Below are 13,753 nucleotides of genomic sequence, written 5' to 3' on the forward strand. Positions count from 1 at the left end.
GTATCTTCAGCAGGTGTGGAGGTCAGAACAGGAAGGAAGTGGCGTGCCCAGGATGCAGTGGAGCGGGCAGAGGCAAGGCTGCGGCACAGCACCCTGGTGGGAACCGTAGCTACTGGTCGGGCTGGGCTGGGTAGCAACACCAAACCAAACTACAGCAGAGCCAGAGGAAAGGAAAAACGAAAGCTTGTCCAAGAGGAGGTTCGCGCCGAGGTGGAGGAGGCTCGCTTCAGCAGAGTGGTGGGAATGAGCAAGCAGGGGGCCTGGACCAAGTGGGAGCACATAGTATTGTTTAAAGAATTCTGATGGTTTGGACTCAGTTGAGGTAGATTTAATGGAGTAAAAAAATCATTTAAATCATTAACCGATATAGCTGAACTAGATTTATATAATTCTGAATAAAAGTCTTTAAAGACATTGTTGATATCCTGTAAATCTGTACATGTTTCACCTGTTTTTGAGCATATTTTGTAGATAGCAGCTTTAGCTTGATCTCCTTTGAGCTGTCTTGACAGAAGTGTTTGTGGTTTATCAGATATTTAAAAATGTTTTTGTTTATTTTTCAGTAAGAGTTTAGATACTTCCCCGTGAAGAAGAGAATTTTATTCATTTTTCAGTTTCAGCATCTTATTATAGTCAGACTGCAAAAGAGAATTTATATGAATTTCTTCCATTTCTTTAATTTCTTTTTCCAGTTCTTTATGCATTTTTCTTACTTCTCTTTGTTTTGAGCTTTCAAATGAAATGATATATCCTCTCACAGTAGCTTTAAGGGCTTCCCACAATATAGAGTCTGAGACCTCTCCGTTATCATTCACCTCAATAAACTCTTGGATAATCTTGTTCATATACTCTTTAAAATCTTCATATAATAATAATTGAAGATTAAATCTCCATTTTTGTTTGGTTTTATGGAGATCAATTTGGATCTGCATACTCATAGGGCTGTGATCTGAGATGACTCTACTGTGGTACTCAGGATTACTGACATTGGAGAGAGCAGAGGCTTCTACTAAGAAGTAATCGATTCTTGTGTAAGAATTGTGTACAGCGGAGTAAAATGAATACTCCCTTTTATTAGGATGTTTTGTTCTCCATATGTCTATGATATTTCTTGATCTCATAAGATTATTAATGGTTTTAGTTGAGTTAGCAATTACATGAGATTTAGTTGACAATCTATCTAAAGTGGGATCCAAAAGGCAGTTAAAATCACCACCAATGTAGATATGAGAGGAGTTATCATCAGGAAGTAGACCAAAGACTCTATGATAAAAGTTTGAGTCATCTGTGTTTGGTCCATAGATATTCAAAAAAGTTACTGGGTAGGATGTAATATGACCATTTAATAAAATAAATATTCCGTTAGGGTCAATTATTTTTGATGTAAGTATGAAAGGCACATTTTTATGAAATAAAATGGCTACACCTCTAGCTTGTGAAGTAAAGGGTGCATGATAAACCTGAGATATCCAGCTAGCTTTAAGTTTGTGTTGGTTGTCTTTACAGAGATGTGTTTCTTGTAAGAATAAAACATCTGCTTTTAATGAATTTAAGTGTGAAAAAACCTTCCCTGCTTTAATATTTTAGCTAAACCCCTGACGTTCCATGAAACTAGTGTAATTTTTTTCTTATAAGTTGACATTAAAGTTTTTTAGGGTATTTTATTTTTACGTGAAAAAAAACCTTAGTAATTGGCAAGTTGAAATATAATTGTGCACCTCGCTCCTCCACATTCATGCTCAGATTCACACATACACAACACTCACACCCCATTGTTCCCCCCTGCCTCTGTCCCCATCGTGTGTAGTTCGATGTTTTGGAGTGGAATCTCCATTGTGATGTTATCCATACGACGTCGTGTTGGTCGATTCCCCAGTCCAAAAGTCCCCCACCCCCACCCCCATCTTCAGGCGCAGGGCGCATGCTAGTAGTTGCGTTCACTGCTCCAAGCACTAGCTCAGCAGCGAAGTGTTTTCTTTTTTTTTCCTGCGTCCTCCGGTGAAATAAACATCAAAGACTGGAAAAGCCCATCTGCACCCAACTTCAGGAACTGGCTAAATGAACTTGTGAATGTAATGACTCTTGAAAGAATACGATTTATAAACTCTGCAAGTATGAATAAATGGGAACAAACCTGGAAACCGTTACTGACATATATTGAATCATAATTTAGACATTTAAGTAAAAAGAAAAAAAAAGAAAAAAAACTGCCATCTTTTTTGTAGGTGTATTCATTTTTTATTATCTTTATTATTTTCTGTATTGATCCTACATTATTGTTTGTTTGTTTTTTGTTACTTATGATATGGCAGGGGTGTCAAACTCATTTCGCATCGTGGGCCACATACGGCCTAGGGAGATGTCAAGTGGGCCGGACCATTAAAATTATACCATACTCTGCTATAAATAACCAAAATATCATGTCTTTCCTTTGTTTTGGTGTAAAGAAGCACAAGAACATTAGGAAAATATTGAAATTTAATGAACTATCCTTTTACAAAACATTTCATGAAACACCTCATATTTCCTTAGACAAATGTGCAATTTACTTTTATCATTCACAAATATGCATTGCAACTGATCCCACTGATTGTACAAAGGCACTAAGGAGAGTGATTTTAAATGTGTAATGAAGAAAGTATTCGCCTGTCCTGTAAATCTGTAAACTTCATACATGAAACATACATACACATACAATACATACTGAAAATGTATGGAGTTGTATGAACAGTAGAATTCCATCACACAACTTTTGTTTTGAAGCTGCTGACTAACATCAAAGTGCACATTTTTTAAATCACCACAGTAAGGATTCATCTTCACAGAGCTGTATTCTTTCAATGCAAACAGTATCTAAGGCAGCATTTTAAAGGTGTTAGTCTAGTCTGGACTTGTATTTGTTCCTGAAACTTGGCATCTTTTGGCCTGTACAAGTGCATCAACACCAGGTGTCATGTCCTGACTAGCTGTCACTTTCAGAATGTCATTTAAGTGCTTGTTTGTGAGCCTTGAACGCATTTTTGTTTTATTGATATTCATCACTGAGAAAATTTGTTCACAAAGGTAGGTTGTCCCAAACATGCACAAAATTAGCTAGCAATTAGGTAGCTGGCTTTTACCGCTGCTTCACTGACTTCTCGGCTCTGGATGAAAGTTGACTGCTGTTTCCTCAGACCCGCCAGCAATTCGTTAATCTTATCTCTTCTCAGTTGTCCTTGCAAGCCGTCATATTTTTCGCTGTGATGAGTCTCGTAGTGGCGTCGAATATTATATTCCTTCAATACCGAAACTTGTTGCAAACACACCAAGCACGAAGGTTTTCCGTGCATCTCTGTAAATAAATAGGACGTGGTCCATTTTTCTTTGAAAATTCTACACTCCTTATCTACTTTTCTCCGTTTGGATAACGACATTTTGGCTAATGAGGGTGTGCGGAGAGGTAGAGACCAAGGTATTAACAACGTCGTAACAAGCAGCAGATGGCGCATTGATACCGTCTGCTGTTTTCAGTCTGTCTCAGTGATGCGGCTTGTCTTCTACTCTGATGGAAAGAGTGCGCCCCTTAGCGGATAATCCATGAATTGTAGCGAATTTAAAATATTAATTCCATGTCTTTTATGCATTTTTTCCACTTTCAAATTATCCTGCGGGCCTGATCGAACCTCCTTGGGGGCCGGTTCCGGCCCGCGGGCCGTATGTTTGACACCCCTGTGATATGGCCTTCCCACGGTTTACTTGCTTATTTATGTATTTATTTTTTGTGACTTTTTATTTTGTATTGTTTTACATCTGATCAACTTCTGTGACTTTCCTTTTCTTTTTTAAGTGTGAACGGTGGAAAGGCCCTCGAGAGGTGATCTTGGGATCACTTCCTGAGGATCCTTGATGCAGAGGAATGTTCATCCATCTTGCTATGGTCTGGATAGCCTGCTGATCCTGAGCCAGAGCGGGATGGATGGATAAATATATACAATATCTGGGTATCTTTTCTAATAATGTTTATACTGTAAACCTTGAATTGTTGGAGTTTAAGTGCAACTTTCTCCTCAAGTGTGCATGTGAGTGGGTATGAGTGGATGTGTGATTGTATGTATAGGTTTTGCGTGACCAAAGTATGACTGTTAAATGTGATTTTAACTGTAAAATTCAAAAAAAATATTTGCAAAAAAAAAAAAAAGAATATATTACATGGATTATATTGTAGGGCAAAATTTTTATTGGTCCTGACAAATCTAAAAAATTAAATGTGTTCCTTAATTAAAAGATATGACATTAATTTGCATTGTGGATATTTTGTCCAGAGAGCATGTGTGTGTGTGTGTGTGTGTGTGTGTGTGTGTGTGTGTGTGTGTGTGTGTGTGTGTGTGTGTGTGTGTGTGTGTGTGTGTGTGTGTGCGAGACACTGCAGCTTTGGCTCCAGTCTGTCTGCTGCCATCCAGCTGCAACTGTTAGCACCTCCTCACCTTCACCTCACCTGACTGAAAAGGATCATTGTCATTCACTCTCAATAGAGCATGTGTTGATGTTGTTACTGACATTACAGACGGGAACCTGCAGCTGACTATAGCGTTTGTTACTTGGGGAAAACAAAAATTATGATGTCAATTTTTGTATTTTATTTTTGTATTACTGGTGCTCCATGTGTTTTATGGTTTTAATTGGGACGGCGTGGCGAAGTTGGTAGAGTGGCTGTGCCAGCAATCGGAGTGTTGCTGGTTACCGGGGTTCAATTCCCACCTTCTACCTTCCTAGTCACGTCCGTTGTGTCCTTGGGCAAGACACTTCACCCTTTGCCTCTGATGGCTGCTGGTTAGCGCCTTGCATGGCAGCTCCCGCCATCAGTGTGTGAATGTGTGTGTGAATGGGTGAATGTGGAAATACTGTCAAAGCGCTTTGAGTACCTTGAAGGTAGAAAAGCGCTATACAAGTATAACCCATTTATCATTTATTTATTAATTCCAACACCCTCACCCCATTAATTCCATAAGAAACATGGATGCCCTGCAGAGAATATAATCAGTGCAGCAGCAGGTCGTTTCCTACTCGGGGGTCTAAAGTGCAAATCCACGATGAGTGTCTGCATGAGAGACATTGCAGTTTTATGACAGAGTCAATCAGTCCCCCGTTTCGCCGGCCGCCTAATGACTTGAAAGGTGACGCAATACACACCTCTGGCAGACATGAGGGCGCCGTCCCCGCGCGGCTTTTCGTGCACGTGTGAATTTGTTGGATTGGGAGACAAAAGAGCTGAATGGATGTCAATGATGTGGCACTTACACGCTGCTTTGAAGTCTTTTCAAGATGCAAATCTGTCTTTTGCAGCAAGGAACTCGTCGCGTCTCGGACTGGGAGTCACGTGATGCCGAGGGATCACAAAATGACAACATTTGCCTGCAGCTGCTGTCATGCAGACTGTCTGCCTTCCACTGCTCGGAGAATCTACAAATACCCACTAAAATACATGTTATGATCAAATTAATATAGGCCTGTACAAACAACTATTAATAAACTATGTGTTGCAATTATAAAATATTTGCAAAGGAGAACTTTAATGTTTAATTTGTTTGGTGCATAATTATAAGATGACGCTGAAACAGTGACATTATTTGTATGACAGTTATAAAAAAAAGATATATATATATTTTTAGATAGTATAATTTACACACTGATTAACTAAACTTTTACAGGAAAGTGCTGTGTTTCTGGAACTTTTTGGCGTTTTCATGTTTGACATTCAAAATGCTTGTATTTTGTTGAAATGACCATTTTTTATTAGCTCAATAAAATAAATCAGAATAAATACAATAACACATTTAAATTTCAACGTTTTTTTAATATTTAAAATAATTTAACCACAAGTTTTTCTACCATGTTGATTAGACATCAGTGTGTAACTAAAAAAAAACATGTATTAATCATGTATTACATTTATGATGTTTTACAGGTTTATACACAAGCGGTGCCCAAGGAAATATTTATTGTTATTATTATTATTATTTGTAATTGTTTTAATAACACATGGGGTGGTATTAATCATGTTTAACTTGTTTCTACTCTTATTGAAGCGGGATGTAGTTAAGTTAATATTGTTTTTGTAAAATTAAATTATCAAATGTAAACAGATGGACCCAAATAAAGGAGCTTGTATGTTACTTTGTTCATTTAAATATGAGTATGCCGTGTCTATATAGTACAATATAAAACCACTCACCTGCTTGAATTGTTACACATAAATGACTTAATGTAAAGTTAATTTATCTTCTGAGTTCAGTTCAACAACTAAAACTCTCATGTTGTAAAGAGCTACAGAGGAGAATATTTCAAGACAGTATTTTGTCATTTCAAGATTGTACTGTATTAGTTAGATCAAACAAAAACATGATTTCAATATCTCATAAAATAAAATAAACAAATCACTCTATTTAGCAAATACACTGCAAAAAACGTATCTTATATATAAAACTTAATCTATACATATATATGTATAACAACATGTATATTACATACTATAAAATGATACTAACTTTGTACTTATATAAAAGTATAGTACATCATTTTAAACATTCATAACAAACATAAATGTAAATTACTGCATACTACATATATATATATATATATATATATATATATATATATATATATATATATATATATATATATAATTTAATGATATAAGTAAAATATATATATATATATATATATATATATATATATATATATATATATATATATATATATATATATATAAATAAATATATATATATATATATATATATATATATATATATATATATATATATATATATATATATATATATATATATATATATATATATATATCCATCCATTTCCTACCGCTTATTCCCTTCGGGGTCGCGGGGGGCGCTGGAGCCTATCATATATATGTTATTCATAATAGTATATACATATATTGCATTATACATATGCATATATACATACACATATAATGTAAGCATTTAAAATATCATATATTACATATAATATTCCTATAAATTATGTATGTATATATAATATACCAAACATCATAACTGTTAATTCCTCAATTTTACAAAACCTGTTTTTGTATAGTTTGTATATTATTATGTTATTGTTATTATATAATGTTTTAATTGTGAATGCTCCCTACCGAGTACTGAAAATCTTAAAAAGAATATACTACTTTTATCCAAAAAAATTCAAATAAATAAATAAATTTGTAATTTCTAACATAATACATTACATTGCAACAGTGATGAACATTCGTTTTTATTTAATTTTAAAGGGGTCATATATATATATTTTTTCTCCATTCACAACACTTTCTTGTGGTTGAATGGTGAATGTTTGGTCAAAATGTTGCATTGATTATGTTTTCAAGACACTTTCTGACCGTCTTTTTAGGATGCACCGTTTTGTGGGCGGTCTTATTTAGGTGCCTCCACTTCGACTGCGCCTTCTCCCCGTCAGCCATGTTGTAGTTTTTAGCGCTTCAATTTCAAATGGACTGACAGATATAAGTTAGAATTATACGCTGATGTCACACTTTGGAAAAATGTCACAAATGTATACGTTCATCATGCCGCCATGGTTTAATTTCAGGTTTTCGGGATTTATGCAGATCCCAAATACACAAAAAAACCAGGTACCAAGAGTAAGAACATTTAGTTCATAGATAGATATCAAATGTCACCTTTAATGTCTATTTATAGATTCCAAACATCATTGGGGTAGCGTGTGTTGGGGCGGGGGGAGGTCAGTAGAAAGGAGCTATCATCAGCTCCATCATGAGGAGCTGATGATGGAGCTGTCCACTCAAGAGTGTGGTGCTGAAACAAGCTCAGTCATTGATGACGCAACTCCTGCACACTCAACGTCATTATCCTGTTCTCTAACCACGTCTTCACCTGAGAAGATTCATCAATTCATAAATTAACTGAGTTTTTTTTTATCAACTTTTGGCAACATATACTTGAGTTTCAGAGAGGCTGAGCTCCTCTGCAATTTTCCTTCTCTGAGATGTTCCAACATTATTGTGCGTGCTGAAACTTCTTGATCTGCTCTGAGGAGAAGTTGGTCCTCAGCCTGCGCTCCTGGGCTGCTTCTTCTTCACTCCCGTCTCCCACTTTCATCTCTGTCACCACATTCTAAGGTTAGACAAAGCAACACAAACGCAACACAAATGTTGGGTAGGCCTTTCTGCAACACCTATGGTGATTCCTCGTGGGAGGTGCACACCTTTCTATCTGCATGAAGCACTTTTTAAGACCGACACAATCCTGATGGCAGCTGTAATTGGGCCTAATAGAGAAAGAGCTTCTAGAAACCTTGTTGGATCATCTAGTGTTCAGTAAGTCTGCAGCATGCATGACGTCACATAGAAAATGTCATCATTACCACAAAAACATACTTTGTTTGTCATGCAGGAAGTTGTATTTGTTCCAGGAACAGGCACATGTCAAATGTCAGTTAATAAAAGGCAGGGCGCTCCAATGTGAGATGTTGTCGCAAAATTCTTCCAAGCCCCTTCCTGCTCTGTCACTGATAAGAATATGATGAGGAAGGCACCTTCATTGTCCACCGTGGCAGACAGTGTGTGCTTGTAAACAGTTGTACTGCTGGGTTTGTCTCAAGGAAGATATGAACATTTGTGTTTTAATTATGATGAATTTGTTATTTGGCACAACAAAATGAATACATTATTGACAAATGCATTTTCCATGAAGGTTTTTTTGTACAAAATATACATAAACAAAAACATGACAACAATTCTTTCATATGAATAAACAATGTGAAAAGTGTATAATGGGGCGGGGGTGTCCTATATGTATGTATATATTTTTTTAATATACATTTAACCCTTTAGGGCAGGGGTCTCAGACACGCCAATTGCGGCCCGCGAGACGTTATTTTGCGGCCCGCACCTTAATATGAAAATTTAATGTTAGTGCATCCCGCACGTTTTATATGTATGCCGCTTGACAGGGTCATACTTGCCAACCCTCCCGATTTTTCCGGGAGACTCCTCAGGGCAACCATTCTCTCGAATGTCTTCACCCAAACAACAATATTAAGGGCGTGCCGTGATGTCACTGCCTTTAGCATCCTCTACAACCTGTACAAACAGTGTGCCAGCCCAGTCACATGTTGTATTTGGCTTCTGTACACACACGTAAGTGACTGCAAGACATACTTGATCAGCAGCCACAAAGGTCACACTGAAAGTAGCCGTATAAACAAGTTTAAAACTGTTACAAATATGCGCCACACTGTGAACCCACACCAGACAAGAATGACAAACACATTTCGGGAGAACATCCGCACCGTAACACAACATAAACACAACAGAACAAATACCCAGAATCCCATGCAGCCCTAACTCTTCCGGGCTGCACCAAACCCCGCCCCCCCAACCCACCCCCACACATCAACACCCCCCCACCCCCCTCAGTGCGTCGGTTGAGGTGGGCGGGGTTTGGTGGTAGCAGGGGTGTATATTGCAGTCCGGAAGAGTTAGGGCTGCAAGGTGTTCTGGGAATTTGTTCATTCTCCCGAAATGTGTTTGTCATTCTTGTTTGGTGTGTTTGTTTGGTTCACAGTGGCGCACATTTGTAACAGTGATAAAGTTGTTTATACGGCCACCCTCAGTGTGACCTGTATGGCTGTTGATCAAGTATGTCTTGCAGTCACTTACGTGTGTCTGCAGAAGCCTCATACAACATGTGACTGGGCCGGCACGCTGTTTGTATGGTGAAAAAGCGGACGCGACGACATGTTGTAGAGGACGTTAAAGGCAGTGTTATCATGGCACGCCCTAAATATTATTGTCTGGGTAAAAATCGGGACAAATTCGGGGGAATGGTTGTCCCGGGATATTGTCAGGAGGGGCACTGAAATTCGGGAGTCCCCCAAAAAAATCGGGAGGGTTGGCAAGTATGTTGCTAGGGCGGGATAGAAAAGTGAATTCATTAAAAAGAGCATGTTAGATTTTTTAAAGAAATCTTTTCTTGCGGCCCAGCCTCACCCAGTTTCTGCATCCAGTGGCCCCAAGGTAAATTGACTTTGAGACCCCTGCTTTAGGGAATAAATGCTGACATTGTTCTCCTTTTCATAAAATGTTGCTGTACTTTATTTCTGGCCATGATTTGTGTTGTGTTCCTCCATTATTCAGGTTTTCTTTTCTTTACAAGGTATTCTATGTTGATAAAAGGGACAAGTGGTATAAAATGGACGGATAAATGGATTTGTTTGTTTGTTTGTTTGTTTGTTTGTTTAAACGTCCAATCCTTTCCCAGGTGTATACGGTACACATCTACACTCCAAAGCAAAATACACAGCAATCCTTCATTTATCAAACATTTTGGATTCTTCTATTTTTCGAATAACTTCAGCACCAAATAGAAAATACCAAAAAACTTAGTTTTTTTGGGGTTTTTTTCATTTTAACCCCTTTAAAGGCCTTTTGATCAATTGATAAATGATAATGATAAATGATAAATGGGTTATACTTGTATAGCGCTTTTCTACCTTCAAGGTACTCAAAGCGCTTTGACAGTATTTCCACATTCACCCATTCACACACACATTCACACACTGATGGCGGGAGCTGCCATGCAAGTCGCTAACCAGCACCCATCAGGAGCAAGGGTGAAGTGTCTTGCCCAAGGACACAACGGACGTGACTAGGATGGTAGAAGGTGGGAAATGAACCCCAGTAACCAGCAACCCTCCGATTGCTGGCACGGCCACTCTGCCAACTTCGCCACGCCGTCCCTATTATTGATTTCCAAATGCAGTTTTCAGTTATATGTGTTATTTTACTAATTTAATCCTGTGACATTATATGATTAAAAAAAACAAAACACAAAAAAACATTAAATTTATAATTTTGTTTAGGCCTAAAGTTTTTTTTGCAAATGAGTGCAAAAAAACCTCAAGGACTTTTATGTCATGTTTGGCTTTGAGTAAGGTTAATATTGAACCACCTTTTAATTGCATTCTAGATTCCATCTGGAAAATCGCAGGCTTTTCATTCTTTGTAAATCTCCAATCAATACTGATGAATTAAAACCATGAGATTAAATTTGTCCGCACACAAAAAGTCAGACTGTCAGGAGCCAGGCCGGAGGGTCCCCTGCTGGTGGGCGCAAACTCATCAATGCGTGCTTGAATTACAACTAATTGTTGACTAGGGTCGACGCTGTTAGCTGCTGTTTGAAGTGTAAACAGCAAGGCAGCGTTTGGTCTGTGCGTGCGTGCGTGCGTGCGTGTGTGTGTGTTAGGGGAAACGAGCCCTAACATAATGTTTTTTAAATAATAAATGGGTTATACTTGTATAGCACTTTTCTACCTTCAAGGTACTCAAAGCGCGTTGACAGTATTTCCACATTCACCCATTCACACACACATTCACACACTGATGGCGGGAGCTGCCATGCAAGGCGCTAACCAGCACCCATCAGGAGCAAGGGTGAAGTGTCTTGCCCAAGGACACAACGGACGTGACTAGGATGGTAGAAGGTGGGGATTGAACCCCAGTAACCAGCAACACTCCGATTGCTGGCACGGCCACTCTACCAACTTTGCCACGCCGCCATATTTCACACCACTCTGCACCTAACATGTCAGACTAATTGCAAGTTATTACCTGATAAAGCTGCAGTTCTACAAGACAGAGTCACATGCTGCATTATAAGGATAAACTTTATTTGGATAATATATATACTTGTTGTTTTTTTTATACAATTTTCGCATCAAACACAATAATATAAATTGCACTTGTTTGTTAAGTGTTTCCGTGGGAAGTCTTTTATGGGGAAAAGGTTCTTTTTTTTTTTTTTTCAGTAAAACTGCGGGTTGTGGATCATGACTTGCTGCTGCAGGAGCATCCGAGGGGCTGCCGGGTAGAAGGCTGCAGGGCCGGGGTGGTAGTGGTGGGCCGCCATGGGGCGGTAGTGGCCCGGGGGGACATGTCGGAACATCACCGGCGTGACTTGGGGGCTGAAGTCCTGCACGTCCCGCTTCAGCTTCATCCTCCGGTTCTGAAACCAGGTCCGCACCTTTAAAAATAAGCCATCTAGTTACATTTAAGCAACAAAATAATACTTTTTTTTTTTTTGGACATCGTTGCTAAGTTTGTACCTGAGTTTCAGTGAGGCCCAACTTGTGCGCGATCTTCACCCTCTCGCCGGCGTCCAAGTATTTGTGCTTGTCGAAAATCTTGATGAGTTTATTGATCTGCTCCGGCGTAAACTTGGTGCGCACTCGGCGCTGCTGCGGACCATCTTTGTCCGCCTCGCAGGCCTCGTCCACGGACTGACATTCGGAGGAAGCCGCTTCGCTTTCGTAGCCAGAAGAATAGCCGCTCGTCTCTGAAACTATCAAAAAATACATGAAACTATTAAAGAAAAGTACATGAAAAGGACTGCAAAATGATGCATTTAAAGGCGGACTGTTGGAAAAGACTTACCTGCAACAAAGAGTACATTACTTGCAAAGAAAGTACATTACTTGCAAAAAGTACATGAAAAGGACTGCAACATGATGCATTTAAAGGCAGACTGTTGGAAAAGACTTACTTGCAACAAAGAGTACATTACTTGCAAATAAAGTACATTACTTGCAAAAAGTACATGAAAAGGACTGCAACATGATGCATTTAAAGGCAGACTGTTGGAAAGGACTTACTTGCAACAAAGAGTACATTACTTGCAAAGAAAGTACATTACTTGCAAAAAGTACATGAAAAGGACTGCAAAATGATGCATTTAAAGGCGGACTGTTGGAAAAGACTTACTTGCAACAAAGAGTACATTACTTGCAAAGAAAGTACATTACTTGCAAAAAGTACATGAAAAGGACTGCAACATGATGCATTTAAAGGCAGACTGTTGGAAAGGACTTACTCGGTGAGCTGCAGCGTGTTGGAAGTGACATGTTGCAAAAGTCCACTGCAGGATGGGACTTTACATGTTTGGGTTTAGGCTGCAGGTAACTTTTGCCATAGGCCGGCTGGCGCGGCTGCACCATGCAGGGAATGTGCGGCTTGCAGGCGGATCCACCCTGCAGGTCCTTGGACCTCTGGACCAGCCAGTCCACAGAAAAGTATTTCACCATAGCAATTATTTGTTTTGTTTTGAGCGCCTTGTTAAATCCAGCAAATGTCGGAGGAAGTGAGAGGCGGCTTGCAGCATCCTGGCAGCTTTTATAGGGCGCACATTTGCATATGTAGAGAGGCTTGTTAACGCCCGATCGATCCTCCTGATTAGCAGTTAATGGCTCGTTATTGAAGTCTTTGCATATCCTGGGAGTGTGTGAAGACCTGCAAGGCGCCACGCAGTCTGCCAGGGAACTTCTCATCTGGTGAATCTGCGCGCCAAGACCGAAACTGAAAGCCCGCAGCAACATCTGTACTGAACGTCTACTGTCCTTACTTACTGCCGTTAAAGGCCTACTGAAATGAATTTTTTTTATTTAAACGGGGATAGCAGATCTATTCTATGTGTCATACTTGATCATTTCGCGATATTGCCATATTTTTGCTGAAAGGATTTAGTATAGAACAACGACGATAAAGATTGCAACTTTTGGTATCTGATAAAAAAAAGGCTTGCACCTACCGGAAGTAGCGTGACGTAGTCAGTTGAACATATACGCAAAGTTCCCTATTGTTTACAATGATGGCCGCATGAAGTGAGAGAGATTCGGACCGAGAAAGCGACAATTTCCCCATTAATTTGAGCGAGGATGAAAGATT

At 39.0% G+C, this 13,753-nt stretch overlaps 1 protein-coding gene across 1 annotated transcript; it reads right to left on the reverse strand.

The window, feature by feature from the left end:
* Positions 1–11,699: 11,699 nt before the first annotated feature.
* On the reverse strand, positions 11,700–13,437 carry LOC133656857 (homeobox protein vent1-like). The gene is made up of 3 exons (XM_062057717.1): positions 12,903–13,437; positions 12,139–12,374; positions 11,700–12,056 (listed from the first exon to the last, which is right to left on the reverse strand). Exons 1-3 carry the CDS (start codon positions 13,402–13,404, stop codon positions 11,838–11,840), a joined length of 957 nt encoding a protein of 318 aa, XP_061913701.1. The 5' UTR covers positions 13,405–13,437; the 3' UTR covers positions 11,700–11,837.
* Positions 13,438–13,753: the final 316 nt, after the last annotated feature.

The sequence above is a fragment of the Entelurus aequoreus genome, linkage group LG09, assembly GCF_033978785.1.
Source record: "Entelurus aequoreus isolate RoL-2023_Sb linkage group LG09, RoL_Eaeq_v1.1, whole genome shotgun sequence".
Taxonomy (NCBI): Eukaryota; Metazoa; Chordata; class Actinopteri; order Syngnathiformes; family Syngnathidae; genus Entelurus; species Entelurus aequoreus.

Coding starts and splice junctions, on each gene's coding strand:
- LOC133656857 (XM_062057717.1), bottom strand. CDS start 13,404: ATGTTGCTGCGGGCTTTCAGTTTCGGTCTTGGCGCGCAGATTCACCAG. Junction 12,375..12,902: donor AACACGCTGCAGCTCACCGA/GTAAGTCCTTTC, acceptor ATTTTTTGATAG/TTTCAGAGACGAGCGGCTAT. Junction 12,057..12,138: donor TGGGCCTCACTGAAACTCAG/GTACAAACTTAG, acceptor TTATTTTTAAAG/GTGCGGACCTGGTTTCAGAA.